At 31.8% G+C, this 13,224-nt stretch overlaps 1 protein-coding gene across 1 annotated transcript in view; it reads left to right on the plus strand.

The window, feature by feature from the left end:
• The window catches only part of LOC127537992 (ankyrin repeat domain-containing protein 26-like), a 92,581-nt gene that overhangs the window by 50,525 nt on the left and 28,832 nt on the right, over positions 1-13,224 (plus strand). The window contains exons 19-22 of the mRNA XM_051961439.1: positions 3,171-4,274; positions 5,734-5,872; positions 7,844-8,057; positions 12,710-12,893. Coding sequence (XP_051817399.1) covers positions 3,171-4,274; positions 5,734-5,872; positions 7,844-8,057; positions 12,710-12,893 — 1,641 coding nt within the window. The remainder of the gene's footprint in view (positions 1-3,170; positions 4,275-5,733; positions 5,873-7,843; positions 8,058-12,709; positions 12,894-13,224) is intronic.

Here is a 13,224-nt window from a genome sequence, read left to right on the forward strand (position 1 = left end):
GAAATTAGTATGGCAGAAATTAGGCATGGACCCACACTTAACACCATATACCAAGATAAGATCAAAATGGGTCTATGACCTAGGCATAAAGAACGAGATTATAAATAAATTAGAGGAACATAGAATAGTTTATCTCTCAGACTTGTGGAGGAGAAAGAAATTTGTGACCAAAGATGAACTAGAGACCATTACTGATCACAAAATAGAAAATTTCGATTACATCAAATTAAAAAGCCTTTGTACAAATAAAACTAATGCAAACAAGATTAGAAGGGAAAACATTTTCACAGTTAAAGGTTCTGATAAAGGCCTCATTTCCAAAATATATAGAGAACTGACTCAAATTTATAAGAAATCAAGCCATTCTCCAATTGATAAATGGTCAAAGGATATGAACAGACAATTTTCAGAGGATGAAATTGAAACTATTACCACTCATATGAAAGAGTGTTCCAAATCATTATTGACCAGAGAAATGCAAATTAAGACAACTCTGAGATACCACTATACACCTGTCAGATTGGCTAAGATGACAGGAAAAAATAATGATGAATGTTGGAGGGGATGCGGGAAAACTGGGACACTAATGCATTGTTGGTGGAGTTGTGAACGACTCCAACCATTCTGGAGAGCAATCTGGAATTATGCCCAAAAAATTATCAAATTGTGCATACCCTTCGATCCAGCAGTGTTTCTATTGGGCTTATATCCCAAAGAAATACTAAAGAAGGGAAAGGGACCTGTATGTGCCAAAATGTTTGTAGCAGCCCTGTTTGTAGTGGCTAGAAACTGGAAAATGAATGGATGCCCATCAATTGGAGAATGGCTGGGTAAATTGTGGTATATGAATGTTATGGAATATTATTGTTCTGTAAGAAATGACCAGCAGGATGAATACAGAGAGGACTGGCGAGACTTACATGAACTGATGCTAAGTGAAATGAGCAGAACCAGGAGATCATTATACACTTTGACAACGATATTGTATGAGGACATATTTTGATGGAAGTGGATTTCTTTGACAAAGAGACCTGAGTTTCAATTGATAAATGACGGACAAAAGCAGCTACACCCAAAGAAAGAACACTGGGAAACGAATGTGAACTATCTGCATTTTTGTTTTTCTTCCCGGGTTATTTATACCTTCTGAATCCAATTCTCCCTATGCAACAAGAGAACTGTTCGGTTCTGCAAACATATATTGTATCTAGGATATACTGCAACATATCCAACATATAAAGGACTGCTTGCCATCTAGGGGAGGGGGTGGAGGGAGGGAGGGAAAAAAAAATCGGAACAGAAACGAGTGTCAATATAAAGTAATTATTAAATAAAAATTAAAAAATAAAGTCAAAAAAAAAAAAAACAATAGATCATTGCCCGATAAAAATAATCAAAATTGCCATTCCACTATGATTTCTTAAAAAATCAAAAACTTGTTAATGGCATAACTTATCTTTATAAATTAATTATAGAACTTTAATCTGAGTTTTTTCCCAAATAATACTATGGTCATCAACAAGTCAGTTATTTGAATGTTTTCTTAGAATGCATAGGTTTCAACTCAAGGAATAACCACAACAGGCAATCTAAAGTTGTACTAAAAAGTGTACTAATATATAATAATCTTTTGAACCCTTCTGTTACATGAAATGATTTTATTGCTTCATTTGCATTCATTAAAGAAAAGTGCTTCACTATCTTTAATTAATAGATCAATGAATTCTGGCTAGGAGCTTCCTCACAATTTGTTAGGGATATTGTTGATGAGATTTCTTTCCATATTTAATGAACTCATTTTCTGAGTAGATCTGTATATTTGGAATATAGTGAAAAGCAGTCAAATAAAATGTTGCCATCTCATTTAAATTATGACTTTTAAAATGTTCACTTGTGGGGAAATTATACTTAATTATATTTAAAAATAGTTTATTTTGGAATGGTAAGCCAAGTGGCACAAAGGATAGAGGGCCAGGCAGGGAGTCAGGAAGATTCATCTTCATAAATTCAAATCTGCTCACACACAATTACTCACTTAACCCTGTTTGCCTCTGTTTGTTCTGAGTTGGAGAAGGAAATGACAAATCACTCTAGCATCTTTGCCAAGAGAATTCCAAATAGTGTCATGAAAAGTCAGACATTACTAAACAATAAATAGTTTATTGTCATTTATAAATGATAGAATGGAATTACATAATATAAATATTTAAATAGAATTTATTCAAGAATACCTATTTTTAGACTATCAATACAATGGTTTATCCCATGCAAAATAATTGTGGAACTACAATTCCAACATATCTAAACATTTGAAGAATATTATTTTTAGACTTGGATCCATTGTTCTTACCTGTATTAGAGTCAGAGAATCATATTTTTACTTGGCTGTTTTGTAGCAGTCACCTCTTACCTTATAATCATCGATTCTGTTAATATGTCTAAAATATATATAGTAATCATTTTTGATTTCTTGCTATGAATTATATGCTAAAGTTATTGGCTTCTCTTGTTAATTCCTAACCTCAAATTAGCAAAATAAATATTGGAGTGTTTTGTATTGGAAATATCTCAGAAGGAGACAATATTTACAGGTAAATATTTTGACAATATGTGGCTTAAATCACCTTCTAGTTTCCCATAGATTTGTAAAATTTAGAGTTGCTATTTTTACACTTATATTTGGACTTCCATTTAAGAAAATTTTAAAGTGAGCAACAGATAATAATAGATAAATGTAGTAAAGAATCTTACTACTTAAAAAGGAGTTGTGAGATAAGCTTTGTATCCAATCTCAAGTTTATATTTTATTTGGTGTGCTTTTTTCCATTAGGCAGAACATAACGGTATTATAATTTTGACCATTTAAAATTATATCTTTTTAATTCACTTTGAAAAGTATTATCCTATTAGAGAAAAAAAATTAAGATATGAAATCAGAAATTGTTCCTGTTTGTTTTGTTATGAATATAGAGTGTGGTACATGATGCATAATGCATTCACTCTGAATTCAGAATACCCTGGATAAAATTTATTTGTGCTATCATTTAGGGAAAGTTAAGTAATTTTTTTAAACATTCCTTTAAGATAAAATGATTTGGGACCAGATAAGATCCTAAATTTAAGAGATTAATTTTAACTGTTTATTTCTCAATTTTCTTTTATTACCTAAGGATAAAGTTATTTTAGAAGAAACCAACATACCAGAACAAACAGCATCTAAGAAACAAGTTAAGCCAATGAGTTTTCCAGTTTTGCATCTGAAAAGAAAATCCCAAGGACCAGAACCCAATAAGGGATGTAATGTCGATGACATGCATTTAGATGAAGATCCAGATTGGGAAGAAAAATATGAAAAAATGTGGGTGGAAGAAGAGAAAATGGAAGTCAAAAAGAATTTTAAAATCATTACAACTGAGTTAAAGCAGATGTTTGGTGAAATTTGTGAAAAAGTTACAATTGCTGATCAGCCAACAGAGAAACTACAAGAAGTGGTACTACAAGATGTCTCTGAAGAGGAATTAAAGCAATTACAGGAAGTATCGCTTACTTTGGCAAATGATTCTGAGGAAAAGGAGAAATATGGAGGCCCTCTCAATGTAGGAGTTCAGTCATTTCCTGGACAAATGGAATATGGCCTAAAAAATGCTGCTTTACAGGATTTAAAGCCCACTTTCATGGGAAATGTTCTTCAGTCATCTTGTAATCTATATTCAGAAAGTAGCAACTTACATCCTAACAATGATAATAAGCCAGAAACTGAATGTATCTATAATATAAATGACGAAGTTGCTCATGATGCAGAAAATACAAAAAAAGCTGACTCAAAAATAACTGTATATGAAATAAAGGAAGATAGAGCATTTGGCATGCAAATGGAAGAAAATCTCAACAGAAATGACACAAACTTGGAATCAGGTTCAGGATGTTTAATACAATCAAGGGGTCTAGGAAGCCATTCTGATGTCCAGCTTACTAGCTTTGATGATAGGAAATCAATCCAAGAAAAAAAGCCTACACTTATTACTGCAACAAAATTTAATGAGAAAACAAAACTAAATGAAACTTTATTCCAGAATAGTGATGATCACAAGACTAGTAATATTACAACTGAATTAAGACGTTGGAGACACTCCTTTCCATTTAGTGACAAATTATCAAAAATTCACCTGGAAAAGGAATTAAATAAAGATTTGCAAAGATTTAAAAGTGAGTTAGGAATGTTGCAAGTAGAGCTCCAGACTTTAGAGAGAGAAAAAGCACAACTACAAAAAGAGGTAAATTCACCTCCTAGCATCTACATATTGATTTTTCCTCTTCAATAAGCATCCTGTGGAATTGACTTTCCACACAGTGAAAATGCCATGCTTAAATGCTTGCTATTTGTAAAAAGTATATTGAAAGCTGAATTAATGAAAATATCCAGAAAGTCTTTTTTTAGCTCTTATTTCGTTCATTTAAATTAGTCCATCTGATTCCAAAATATTTGACATGTAAAATAGAAACTTTCTAAAGTAGATATGCAAATTGGAATATTAGACTAGGAAGTCAAAAGGATAAGCCTAAAGATAATTAGATCACAGGGCCTGAAAGAAATGTAATAAACACAGATGCTCTTTTTTGCAATATTGTAATATTTGTAATATTTTACATTTGAAAGAATTTTGCTTTCTGTGAACTTTTTTTTAGCCAAGTATAAGATATATGGCTTAAAATATTGAAAATATAAACTAACATTGGGAAATTTCTAAAAATAAATCCATCTGATTGGACTAATAATTATATTGTAATCCGGGTATGTTCATCATTACTGACTTTACTAAAATCATTGAAACAGTTTTACTAATTCATTTAACATCAGTTTTCAAAAAGGCATTAATATAATACTTCTCTATCCCACAAATAATAAACCACCGAATTGGGACTTGAACCTAAATCTTCTGACTATAATTCAGTGCCCTGCTTCTTAAATTTAAATTTTTAAAATATATTCATATGCCATAGATTTATCCTTTTAGCACAAAGAAATAATGTAAAATATGAGAAAAAAATGGAAAAATATTGGCAAATAATAATGGCAAAATTTGTGATATATTTGCATAATTGACTAGCTTTAGATACTATAGAAGTAGCAAATTCATTTAATCATTGAATTTCATTTTTGGAAGAGTCTTTGGCAATCATCAAGTCAAAATCTATTATCTTATGAATGGGGAAAGGTTAGGCTCCAGGAAGTTAAATTACATAGCAGGATCTCTTGGCTCATTCATACATTTACATGTCTGCCTAATAATTATATTTTCACAGTAATAACTCAAGATACAGCAGAGGATAGTAAATAAAGAATCAAATTCATTCAATTAGATCTAGATTCAAGTTCTGTTTCTGACACATACTATCTCTGTTAGCCTGGGCAAGTCCATTGACATTATCGGGCAATCCTGAGAAGCAGGGCTGATCTGCACTTATAGAAGGAGTTTCTTCATTTGGAGTTACTACAGTGATTAAATCACAGGTTCTGACCATTTTATATAACTGAAATCTCATTTGATCTTCATTACTGTTCCCATAAAGAAAGTTTGATCCATAGTATTGATCTCACAAAATTATTGTGAGGATGCCATGGGAAAATTATATGTAAAGTATACTTAAAATCCTTAAAGCATTACATCAATGTTAGCCAATATTCTTAGTTTTAAATTTATATTATTTTAAAGTACTTTTATGTATTTTTAGGACAAAGTACAGATGGATACAGATGATCTTGATGATCTCACTCAGTCATCTGACACAGTTACAGAGGATTATGATTTGTCTCCTTCAAATTATAAGAATGTTATGTTATTAATCGAACATCTTAATGTTGATTGCAAAGGTAAGAATTTTTAAATTTTGTAACAGAATACCGCTATTAAACAGAATCTAAAGATGGGTGTGTATATCCAAGAAGATACTACCAAAGTCCTTCTCCAATGACTCCATTGACAGCAGAATAGAGGTGATTTGGGGTTCTTAGAATTTAATCTGTGGCAGACTTTGCCAAGCTGAAAAGGAGCATGTTGGATTCATGGTGATGAATTTTTCAACCACAGAAGTTTTCAAAGATTACGTATTTGATTCAATTTTTAAAGAATTATATTAAGTGCCTTCCATGTGCCAAATACACTAATTTTAGATAAGACACAGCCTTTGTCCTCATTGAATGTGTAATCTGCTAGGAAGAGAAAGCCTACACAGATAATTATATTATTAAAAAATACATATATTTTAAGAGTATTATATCTATGTGAGGTATGAAGTAGGAAAGACCATTAGCTATCAAGAATTTTTAAAAGATACCTGTGAAGGTAGTATTTGAGTTGAGTTTTAAGGGATGGGTATGAATTCAATAGATCATGAAATTATAAGGGGAATGGATTGAACATTTCAAACGTGAGAATTGTGAGCAAAGAAGCAGGAAGATGACAGTGAAAAAACGGATAGTATATAGCAATAAGAAGTAAATATAGAAAAGTAGGTTATTAGAACATTGTAACTGTGTGGACTATGTTTGGACAAATCATTTAAATTTGGCGCTTTGTTTTCTATAAAACACCTTATTTCATAGGATTGTTGTGGAGAAGGTATTTTGTATTCCTATATGTGCTATATCATTACTTAATGTGAGTTATCTATATTGAATACTAGAATAAAGTGTGTGATTTTTACCTGGTTAATAATAGAAAAGCATTGAAGAGATTGACATGACTAATTGCATATGATCTTTTTCATGAAAAATATGTCCAAAATATTAAAATCTTTCACTGAGTGGTCAAAAATGTCACCAATCTCACAAATTTCCTGTGTAGTTTTTGTAATTCTTTTGTCAACATGGCATATAGGATAATGTATTGGACATGATGTCTCAATACCTAGTTTCAAATTTTGCCTTATATACCAACTAACTGTCCAAATCTCAAGAAGTCCTTTAACTTTTGACTGTTTTTCTTCTTTTACTTTGGATCTTTGATCTTATGATTTCCCTTACTGTCAACTTCATTACCCATTTCAATTCAGTGTGTCTACCTCTAACAGGCCCTGTTCTCCCCATGTCCTTGCTGCTTCAATTCTGCTAAACACTGAAATGTATGAAGAATTGAAAATTGGCAAAGGAAACCAGATAACCAAGTCTTGATATAACACACAATTTTAATTCTGGACTAGGTCTAAATTTAGCTATGTATCTTTTTGCAGAATAAAGAGCTTGGGTTTTGTGGCAGCTATTTTTCTTAAAGCTCAGAAGATTTTTTTTTTCCCTTTATGATATCTCAGCTATATTTTGGTTAAAGTTTCTAGAAGTCTGGACAATGAATAAATGAGAAAGGATGCTACTGTATGAATGTTGTATTCTGATTTATATTATGTCTCTAAAGAACAAGCAGTGTTTATATGTAACTATTTGGGATAAAACATTTAAGACATGTAAAATGATTCACTATATTTATAATATATAGTTATTAAATATAGAATCTATGTCATTAATTTTATACATCCCACTTGCAGTATAAATCAGAATGTTTACTTTTCACATATATTTTTCTAATATTGTGAATAATTCTAAGGTTTCAAATAATTTTTTAAATAAAGTAATGTGTAACTTAAAGACTCTTCAATTGTCTAGAGTGTCCATAAGAAAAAGGTTATTTTCAAATTCTGTTTAAATCTATTGACAAAATATTTTTGGCATATCCTTTAGGATATATGGATACTATTTTATCTGTGTCAAAGAATCTGAATTCTAAATATACTGCTAATGTCCTGCAGATTTTAAAATCCTAATATTTTTATTGTGTTTTTCTCTTTACAGATTCTGTTCACCTTCTGAAAATTCAGGATGCAGTTCTTACATATGAACGATCAATAGAACTTAAAAAAGCTCAATGTTCAGAACTTGAAAGAAAAGTTAAGACTTTAGAAAAAAAGATTATTGGACTGCAGGAAAAATTATCAGAAACAAGAAAAATGAAATCCCAGTTTGAGCATCAAAAAGTAGAATGGGATAGAGAACTCTATAGAGTCCGGTATGGAACTCCTAATTTTAAATAAAGACTTGAATGTATTCCTATTACATTAAAGCATTGTGACAGGGTATTTGAAGTTAGGAAGCCAAAAATGATACATCTTTAAAATAATATTGCCGTCAGCTCTATTTAATCTTACTTATTCTATGGGGTGTGATGCATTCTCTTCTTTGAAATAATTTCCAATGAGTGCCCTTTATTACTACCTGATTTTATTTTTTGAAAGACAGAGTAGTGTCTTCTGTGTGGTAAGTAATGTTCTAGGGCCCTGGGGTTCTCAAACTACTGCCCTTGAGCCAGATGAGGCAGCTGAGGACCATTATCCCCCTCACCCAGGGCTATGAAGTTTCTTTATTTAAAGGCCCATAAAACAAAGTTTTTGTTTTTACTATACTCCGGCCCTCCAACAGTCTGAGGGACAGTGAACTGGCCCCCTATTTAAAAAGTTTGAGGACCCCTAGCACTGAAGCTACAAAGACAAAAATCAGATGCTATCAGGAAATTCATACAATATGAGACTATAATATATAAATGCAAAGGTAAATTCAATAAAGTCACAGAAATTAGAGCAGGGAGCAGGGGTGTGGTTTTCAGAGGAAAGTACTCTAGCTGCTGCTGGAGGAAAGAGTCAGGAAGCCTTTATCTAGTAGGAAATTCTTAAGCAGAGTTTTAAAAGAAACAAGAAATTCTAAGACATGGGGAGGTTAGGAGAATAGGAGTACATTCCAGGCATAGAGGACACCAGGCCAAAAGGTAGGAAATGAAGTTCTATGTTAGCCTGTGTAGAAGACTGCAGAATACAAGAAAGGGCATACAATATAATAAGTTTAGAAAGGTAATTTCTATTTCTAATATACAGTAAACACCTGCTTATTCAAATTATTCAACAAATTTTTTATTGTCCAATTATATGCAAAATACTTCATGAAACTCTAGGGGAGTTGAGAGATAAATGACTTGGTCTCAGTTGTTATGGATGTTAGAATCTTGTAAGCTGTAGTATTTCTCTTGGTGAGTTCATCTGCCCCTCATGAGGTCATTTAACATCCCCATGAAGAAATGATTTCCAGGTCCTAGTCCTCTCCCCTCATCCCCTCTATCTCTGTGTCTCTCTCTCTGTCTCTGTGTCTCTGTCTGTCTCTATCTCTCTGTCTCTCTGTCTAGCTCTCTCTGTCTTTGTGTATCTCTGTGTCTCTGTCTTTTTCTCTCACTACATCCATACATTACTAATGTTTTTATGGAATTCTCAAACTGGATCTCCCATATGTGTCTTGAACTTATCAATTATCTTTCTCCCTAAGTCCTTTCCTCTTCTGAATGTACTCATTACTATTAATGACTTCATCTTCCTCTTATTGACCCAGGTCTGGAATTTAATAACATCTTATATTCCTCATATTCAATCTGATGACAAATTTTCTACCTTTGTTCCATCTCTTTGTTTCCACCGCTTTAATTCATTACTTCTTGCTTATATAATTAAAGTAGATTTCTTCTTGCTTTGTGTGACTCAAGTCTTTCCATACACCAATCCATTCTTCACTAACTGACAAAGTGATTTTCCTAAGAATATATTTAATCCTCTTCCTCAATAAGCTGTAGTGATCCCCTATTACCTTCAAGATCAAATAGAAACTTCTCTTTTTGACATCCAAAAGCTCTTTTAATGTAGTTCTTTTTTGCCTTATCCAGTTTTCTCATACTTTATTCCTCTCCCTTAATTTTGTGATCCAGTTATACTAGCCTATTTACTAATTTTTCTTTTTTTAGTAGTATTTTCCCAATTCTATGTAAAGACTATTTAGAATTTTTTTTTTATTTGAATTCCAAATTTTTTCTCTTCTTCCTTCCCCTCCTTCTTCCCTAAAAGACTAAGCAATTTGATATGGGTTACATATGTGCAAGCATGTAAAACGTCATTACCTTTTGCATCAGTCATATTGTGAGAAAAGAAACCAAAAGAAAAAAAATGAAAAAAAATTAAAGAGAAAATCAAATACTACTACTTGATTCAGACTGCATTAGTTCTTTCTCCGCATGTGAATAGCATTTTTCACCATGAGTACTTTGGAATTGTCTTAGATAATTGTATTGCTGAGAAGTGCTAAGTTATTGATAGATGATTATCATACAATGTTTCTGTCATCGTGGACAATGTTTTTCGCGTTCTGCTCCCTTAATTTTTCATTGGTTCATGTAAGTCTAAGTTTCTCTGAAATTAACCTGCTCATCAATTTTCAGTCCCCTTAGCTACTAATGTCTTCTTTTCAGATACTACTTCCAAGATATTCTGTCTGTAACTTGGCATGCATCTATTGTTGTTTCCCCCATTTAGAAAGTAAGCACCTAAAGAGCAGAAATTGGTATTTTTGCCTTTGTTTATATCTTCAGTGCTTAACAAAATAACTTGGCACATAGGAAGCACTTAATAAATGTTTGTAACTAATAGTGATTAATATAGAGTGATTTATATATATGTATATATATATGACTTATAAACAGCATTTAGAATCTCTTTACATTCCTAAGAGTGTATTTGGGGATGATTTCTCTGCCTCTATATAACCTGTCTTTTATATTTACTATAACAGAATGATTCTGAATGATTCTAATCCAACATTATTTAAAGTTAACAGTTTTCTTAATTTTAATTATTTCTCATTCATCACTGATTTTTAAAATTAAATTTAATTTTTTATGTCTTTTTAAAATAGATTTTATTTTCCCAAATACAGATAAAGATAGTTTTCACCATTCATCCTTGCAAAACCTCATGTTCCAATTTTTTCTCCCTCTCTACAACCCTTAATTTAGGTTAGGTGTGCAGTTCTTTTAAACATACTTCCATATTCATCATGCTGCGTAAAAAAAACAAATCAAAAAGGAAAATAACCTTAGAAAGGAAAATAACAATAACTAAAAAGCTGAAAATACTATGCTTTGATCCACATTCAGTCTCTATAGTTCACTCTCTCTGGGTACTTTCCACCACAAGTCTATAGAAATTTCTTCGAATCAACTCATTGTTGAAGAAGAGTCAAGTCCATCATAGTTGATCATCACATACTCTTGTTGTTGATGTGTACAATGTTCTCTTGGTTCTGATCATTAACATCAGTTCACGTAAGCCTCCCCAGGCCTTTCTGAAATGAGCTTGCTCATCATTTCTTGTACAACAATACCATTCTATTACATTCATTTACCATAACTTATTCAGCCATTTGCCAACTGATGGGCATCCACTCAATTTCCAATTCCTTGCTATTATAAAAAGGGCTGCTAAAAACATTTTTTGCACATATAGGTCCTTTTTTCTCTCTTATGATTTCTTTGGGATAGACATAATAGAAATACTGCCGGATCAAAGGATATGCACAATTTGGTAGTCCTTTGGGCTTAGTTCCAAATTGCTCTCCAGTATGATTGGATCATTTCACAAATCCACTAAAAATGCTTTAGTATTCCAGTTTCCCTATATCCTCACCAATATTTATCATTATCTTTTCCTTTCATCTTAGCTAGTCTGAGAGATGTGAAGGAGTACCTCAGAACCATTGTTGAATCTAAAACATTGCCTCAGTACTTCAAACCTGGAGGATTATGAAGTACTGAACATAATAAGAAGAAAATAAGTCTGTAATGAAACTGTTAGTCTCCTTAGTTTTTTCCTGTAAATCACTACAAGTTGATTGCCATGCTAGAGAATTGTCTTCTTGACTATGAATTATTTAGATAGAATTGCTGACTACTTGGTGTTTCAGGCACTACTATTTAATATAAAGTCTACATCAGAAATGCTATCTTCAAACCCTAAGGAAGGGTTTGGTAAAATGGTAAAAAGCAGACTGTAGGCAGACTCTTAAACTACTGTTGGATTTGAAATATTGGAAGCTATTTTAAAAAGTAAAAATAATCAAATTTTCAGTTTCTCCCTCACACAGTTCACTCCAACATTCCCTCTTGAATATTTTAAAATTGTATCCATTTTAGTGAATTTTCAAAATTAACACAATTGCTTGAAATTTTTTTTTCAAAAATGAAGTAAAAAGTCATTTCTGAATAATCGATAGTAATGGGAAAATGTATGAAGGAAATGTCAATTCCAATATCATTGCCACTCCTAATTTTAGTCAGGAATTTTATCAACATCCCCCCTCCAAGCGTTTTACCAGTCATGTATCAAAATTTGGGAACTTTGAAAAAGTCACTTCCTCTAACTCCTTTCTAATGCAGTTCAGTAAACAATTTAAAGCCCAGAAGTCAAGAAGGGCAAGGCAGGAAGTAAATAATATATGTATTCAATTTATAGAATTTCTATCCATTGACAACAAAAAGTCAAAGCGCTCCAAAAACTGTATGATATATTTTTGAGAAAAGTTTAATGCCCTGGAATAGCCTGGAGTGAGAAATGTGTTGTCTCATTTTTGATATAACCTGATTGTATGAGGCTGACCAAGTTCCATAACTCTTCAATGTTCCCAGTGTTCATCTTAAGGCTTACAAGGACCAATCTGCATCAATAAAAAGGGTTTCCTGATGTTGAGTTACCTACAAGAATCCATTTTCTCCCAAATTAATTGTTAATCTTTTTTTTTTTTTTAGAGGTTTTGGTAAATATACTTAAATTCTACTGACCTGTGATTTTAATCTAGGTTTACACTAAAACAAGAGAAAGAAAAGCAATCAAGTATAGAAATGCTATTTGAAAAAACTAAGGAGCAATTAAGAAGAACAGAACAACAATATAATAAAGAAGTACATCTAAAACAGCAACTGGAATTCAAGCTTAGAACTTTGGATCGAGAACTGACAAGCGTAAGAAATAATTTTAGACAGGTAAATTGGAATTTAAAAGTCACAATTTCCATCTTTTTTTTTTTTTTTAAGTGTGTGTGTTTAGGTTTCCTGGAAATAGGGTGGTCATTATTGTAGTCTTTTTAATCCTAAAAAAAGGATTTGTAGTATTTGTGTGTACTAAAAGTAAGTTTGGTGCATTCATAAATAAAAGAAAGATTTTTAAATTGCCTTTTTTTTTTTTTAGCATTTTTAATGTAAAGTTACAACCTAAATAGTAAAGGTAAGATGGAGCTAATACTTAAATATTAAAATTTGTCTTCCAGTAGAGAATTAGTATGATATAATAGATGAGAAAACTGACAGGGAAGAA

Source organism: Antechinus flavipes, chromosome 5, assembly GCF_016432865.1.
Source record: "Antechinus flavipes isolate AdamAnt ecotype Samford, QLD, Australia chromosome 5, AdamAnt_v2, whole genome shotgun sequence".
Classification (NCBI taxonomy): Eukaryota; Metazoa; Chordata; class Mammalia; order Dasyuromorphia; family Dasyuridae; genus Antechinus; species Antechinus flavipes.